Here is a 6,000-nt window from a genome sequence, read left to right on the forward strand (position 1 = left end):
AAGCAGAGTCTCTTCAACAAATGGTGTTGGAAACAATGGGTTGAAACATGCAGAAGAATGAAACTGAATCACTGTATTTCACCAAATAAAAAAGTAAATTCCAAGTGGATCAAGGACTTGGATGTTAGACCAGAATCTATCAGATACTTAAAGGAAAATATTGGCAGAACTCTTTTCCGCATAAATTTTAAAGACATCTTCAATGAAATGAATCCAATTACAAAGAAGAATAAGGAAAGTATAAACCTATGGTACTACATCAAATTAAAAAGCTTCTTCACAGCAAAAGAAACCACTACCCAAATCAAGAGACCCCTCACAGAATGGGAGAAGATCTTTACATGCCATACATCAGATAAGAGTTTAATAACCAACATATATAATGAGCTTGCCAAACTCAACAACAAAGACAACAAATAACCCCATCCAAAAATGGGGGAGGACTTGGACAGAATATTCACCACAGAGGAGATATAAAAGGCTGAGAAACACATGAAAAAATGCTCCAAGTCTCTGATGGCCAGAGAAATGCAAATAAAGACAACAATGAGATAGATACCACTTCACTGCTGTGAGAATGTAATACATCAGAAAAGGTAACAGCAACAAATGCTGGAGAGGGTGTGAGGTCAAAGGAACCCTCCTACACTGCTTGTGAGAATGTCAATTAGCCCAACCTCTGTGGAGAACAGTCTGGAGAACTCTCAGAAGGCTAGAAATGGACCTACCCTATGATGCTGCAATTCCTCTCCTGGGGATATATCCTAAGGAACCCAACACATCCATCCATAAAGATCTGTGTACACATATGTTCTTGGCAGCACAATTTGTAATAGCCAAAACCTGGAAGCAACCCAGGTGTCCAACAACAGATGAGTGGCTGAGCAAGCTGTGATATATATACACAATGGAATACTACTCAGCTGTAAAACATGGTGACTTCACCATTTTCAGCCGATCTTGGACGGACCTTGAAAAATTGTTAAGTGAAATAAGTCAGAAACAGAAGGATGAATATGGGATGATCTCACTCTCAGGCAGAAGTTGAAAAACAAGATCAGAAAAGAAAACACAAGTAGAACCTGAAATGGAATTGGCATATCGCACCAAAGTAAAAGACTCTGGGGTGGGTGGGTGGGGAGAATACAGGTCCATGAAGGATGATAGAGGACCTAGTGGGGGTTGTATTGTTATATGGGAAACTGGGGAATGTTATGCATGTACAAACTATTGTATTTACTGTTGAATGTAAAACATTAATTCCCCAACAAAGAAATCAAAAAAAATTTAAAAACAAGGGCAACAAAAGGGAATAAATATGTAAATAAATATTTTTAAAAATTTTTTTTAAAAAGGACTTGACCCTGAGCCACTGGAAACACGGTTTATGGTGTGTAACGCAAGTGTATGCATATACCTCGATTTTCTTTCTTTCAATAAATTTCATCTTCCCTGCTTCAAGGGGTCCCTTTTTTTTTCTTCATGCCAACTACCATGAGGAAACCAGCACTCAGAGGATCAATAAGTAAACTGTAATACCCCACCAGCCCAGGGAACTCCCCCTCACACTCCCACCACCACCATACCCCGGCAATAGGGAGGCAGTGTGGAAGGGCAGAACATGCTCCCGAGGAGTTGAGAATCCTGCCCCAGCCTTGAGGCCCTGACCACTTCTGACTACCTCAGAGTCTCAGCACCCTGACCTTCTTTCAGCCTGTCTCCAAAACCCTGGTCAAGGTCTTTCCTCCCTGGGCTCAGTCCCTCAACTGCCCTAAGACTCTAAGATTCTAAGTCAGTTACGATGAGCCTCACCTTCCATTCTTGCAGGGCAAAGGGGTACGAACAGGGTGGTACTTCCGTAAAGGAGAAATGCCTTCATGTGTACATGACAAGTTGGATTGCTGTTAATCCCAGATGCTGGGCGAGGGGCGGACCCAGGGATGATCTGCAGTGGGTTATGCTGGGCCTAAAGCACATGTGTTCCCTACTAAAGTCACATGTCAGCCTGCAATGTCCCCTGAAGCAGAAGGAATCACCAGAGCACTGAGTGTCCCAGGAGCTCTGTCCCTTTGCCCTCTGTGCCATGTACAGAGGGCAGGAAAGGCCACTACCCTTTGCAGAGCTAGGGTAGGCTAGCTTTATCACTTTAATACAGTTCTAAAAGGAAATAAGGTGTCTAGACCACTATAGGTGTTATCTGTCTATAAATACACACTATATGATATACACAGAGCAGGTGAACATGTTAAAGGAGGTGCAAAAAGTACTAGGATGTCTCCTCCAGTTTACATGAGGGATAGGAAAGTCGCCTCTGAAAGCCTGGAATCTTCTAAGAGAACCTGGGTTTAACCACACTCAGCAGCATTTCCAACAGCTGCCTTGAACAAACCAAGATACCACCAAAGTGCCTTGTTATTTTAAGTCAAAATCACGTCACTTGTTAGAAATAGCCAAGTGAAATGTGTTGGGGAGGTAGGAAGACATGAGCCTAATGACTGAATGCCGGTCAGTATAAGTGGGGACCCATCTCAGTAACTATGCAGTGGACTGTCTAGCTCACGGAGGAGAGCATATAGTCAGGATTGGCTGTATTTACACAACAGGTTCATGGCATCATCGCATCACTGAATCCTCTGACAATGACCTGAAGTGACCAATGGAGGGGGACAGAAAACACCCAGCCTTGGGGACCTGAGCAGTGGTGTACTAGGCCTATTCAGCACACATACTACTATGGACAAGGGGAAGCTTCACAAGCTGTGAAGCAGGTCTGCAGTTATCTCTCTTTTTCTCCCTATCTTCTCTTCCCCTCTCAATTTCTCTCTTTTCTAATTAAGAAAAAAAAGGAAAAAAGGAAAAATGGCCTCCCAGAACAGAGGCCATGCAATAACCCTGGTAGAGATAAAAAATAAAATAAGGGAGTCAGGCAGTAGCACAGCGGGTTAAGCGCACGTGGCACCAAGCACAAGGACCAGCATAAGGATCCAGGTTCAAGCCCCTGGCTCCCCACCTGCAGGGGAGTCGCTTCACAGGCAGTGAAGCAGGTCTGCAGGTGTCTATCTTTCTCTCCCCCTCTCTGTCTTCCCCTTCTCTCTCCATTTCTCTCTGTCCTAACAACAACGACGACATCAATAACAACAATAACTACAATAACAATAAATAACAAGGGCGACAAAAAGGAAAAGAAATAAATATTAATTAAAATAAAAGATATAATTTAAAAGGCAAACACTATGGGAGCTGGGTAGTGGCTCATCAGATTAAGCACACGTTACAATGCACGAAGACCCAGGTTCAAGGCTCTAGTCTCCACCTGCGGAAGGAAAGCTTTGCAAGTGGTGAAGCAGGTCTGTGGATGTCTCTCTCTCTCCCTCTCTGTCTCCTCCTACCTTCTCGGTTTCTGGCTATCTCTAGCTAATAAATCAAGGTAATAAAATATTTTGAAAAAAAGAAAACTCTGTGTGTACAGTGCAAAAGACTCCTGCCCATTCACAAAATGAGATTTACAACCAAGCTCTCTGCTCAGACCCCTCTAGGATTACATCAGCACAGCACCATCCAAGATGAACTTGGTGGGCTCAGTTGTTGAAAAGGGTGACAAAATAAGGGGGAAAGCCCAGGAGATGACCACACTCCGACCCCCCCCCACACACACACCTCACCACACACACACTGTGTGATGTCCAAAAAGTCATCCAACTTCTCTGGCTCTTAAATATCATTGGGAGCTATATTTTCAAGAAAAAGGAAAACAAGGATGGTGAAGCAGTCTGAGAGGTGGTGCACTGGCTAAAGCTTAGGACTTAAAAGCATGAAATCCTGGGCTAGGGAGATAGCATAATGATTATGAGGTACCACCATAAGTCAGAGCTGAGCAGTGTGCTGGCAAGAAAAAGAAAAAGAAAGAGAAAAAGAAAAAGGGAAAGAAAAAGAAAAAGGAAAAAAAAAAAAGCACAATGTCCTGAGTTGGATACCTGTGCCATATGATGGGGATAACATGGTATAAGTTATGCAAAAGGCTTTCATGCCCAGGGCTAGGTTCAGTGCCCAGCACCACCATAAGTCAAAGGTGAGCAGTGCACTGATTTTTTTTCTTTTTAATCATGAAAAAAAAAAAGTTTCTTAATGGTGAGTTCAGGGGCCAGGTGGTGGCAAACCCGATTAAGCGCACAGATTAGTATGAGCAAGAGCCCAGGTTCAACCCCCCCTGCTCCAGCCCAGGTGTGGGAGGGGCGTACAAAGGTGTGGATGCTTCTCTAACTGAAACAGTGCTGCAGGTCTCAGTGTCACTCTCCTTCCGTCTCAACTTCAGTCTTTATCCAAAATAAATTTTTAAAAATACAAAATAATAAATAGCGAATACACGCATCAAATTCATAAAGAGAAAAGGGTCTGTGACAGCCGTAGGGGTCAAAGAGGACTTTACTCGAAATGCTTATTCTAAAAATAAAAGGTGACAGAGCAGGAGACACCACGGACAAGCTGGAGTCCGGCGTAGAGATGGCAGAGCGATGCTCTGGGTCTCCCTTCACATCACCAATAAATACATTAAAAAAAGAAAGATTCCTGGGGACAAGTCTACCACCGGTGAGGCAGAAGCGGGGCGCGTCCGCGGGCTCTCGGCGTGGGAGGTGGCAGCCCAGCGCGGCTCACCTGCCGGGGCCGCCGGCGCTACAGACCCCAGGCGGGGCGACCCGGGGGCGTGCGGGGCCCGGGGCGGGATGCTCACGCTCAGCCCCGGCCGCAGGCGGCCGTACTGCTCCGATAGCCAGAAGCCGCGCCGCTCCTCCAGCGCGACGAACGGCAGCTCGGGGAAGCGCGCGCGGAACTTGCGCAGGAAGCCGCCCTCGAAGTCGGCCAGCACGCCGTCCATGTCCACCAGCACCCGCAGGGCGCGGCCCGCCGGTGCCCCTGACCGCCAGCGCCGCCCCGGGGCCCCCGAGCCGCGCCGCCACCGCGCGCACCAGCAGCCCATCCGCATCATGGCCCTGCCGCCCGCCGTGCCCACGGCCCGCCTCCCGGGAAACCGGCAGGCGCGCGGGGGGGGGGGGGGGGAGGGGGGAAGGCGCGGGGCCCGCAGAGCCAGGCTGCAGCGCGCCCCACCCGCCTGCAGGCTCCACCTACTTAAAGGGACAAGCTGCCCGAAGAGATGGAGCTTTGTGCTTCCTTCCCCCCTTTACTCCTTCCCCCTTTCTTTCCTTTCTTTATTTCTTTCGACAGTGAGCAATTGAAAGGGAACTGGAGAGAGAGACACCCCTGCAGCCCTATGCTCCTGAAGTTTTCCCCCTGCAGATGGAGACCAGGGGCTTGAACCTGGGTCCTTGAGCATGGTAACATGTGCGTTCTATCAGGTGTGCCACCCTCAGGCACCTCCTTTGCTTTTTTTATTCTTCTTCCCAAAGTTCTGCTAAACTGCTGCTTCTGGTGATGCTGAGGATTGAACCTGGAACCTTTGGTGTCTCAGGCATGAGATTCTTTCTGTATAACCATTATGCTATCTCTCCAATTATTTGTTTACTTATTTATTTCTCACCAGAGCACTGCTCAGCTCTGGCTCATGGTGTTGCTGGCATTTGAACCTTGAACCTTTGGTGGCTCAGGCTTGAAAGTCTTTTTGCATCACCATTATACTATGCATCTTATTGCTGGACCTTGGACTTGCTTCACCACTTGTGAAGCGTCATCCCTGCAGATGGGGAGCAGGGGCTTGAACCGGGTTCCTCGTGCATGGTAATGTGTGTGCCTAACCAGTGTGCCACTGCCCGGCCCCCAGAAAGGTCAGGTTATTTAAACAGATTAATGAAAATTTCATTCCAGGTAGGAAGAACCAGATAGAGTCCAGCTTTATCAACTAGTTGCCATATTGTTAGAATGACTAGCCCGTGTCTATGCACACAAATTGATTTTCCTAAATAAAGTGTGTGATGCCTGAACATAGGCTCCTTTAATGGGGGCTTCTAAGCAATAATCTTAAAACGATGCCTGGGGAGTCAGGCAGTA

At 47.0% G+C, this 6,000-nt stretch overlaps 1 protein-coding gene across 1 annotated transcript in view; it reads right to left on the bottom strand.

Annotated features, from left to right (window-relative positions):
• The window catches only part of NT5M (5',3'-nucleotidase, mitochondrial), a 28,330-nt gene extending 23,274 nt beyond the window's left edge, over positions 1 to 5,056 (bottom strand). The window contains exon 1 of the mRNA XM_007526222.3: positions 4,730 to 5,056. Coding sequence (XP_007526284.2) covers positions 4,730 to 4,984 — 255 coding nt within the window. The 5' untranslated portion in view covers positions 4,985 to 5,056. The remainder of the gene's footprint in view (positions 1 to 4,729) is intronic.
• Positions 5,057 to 6,000: the final 944 nt, after the last annotated feature.

Source organism: Erinaceus europaeus, chromosome 12 (genome assembly GCF_950295315.1).
Source record: "Erinaceus europaeus chromosome 12, mEriEur2.1, whole genome shotgun sequence".
NCBI classification, from domain to species: domain Eukaryota; kingdom Metazoa; phylum Chordata; class Mammalia; order Eulipotyphla; family Erinaceidae; genus Erinaceus; species Erinaceus europaeus.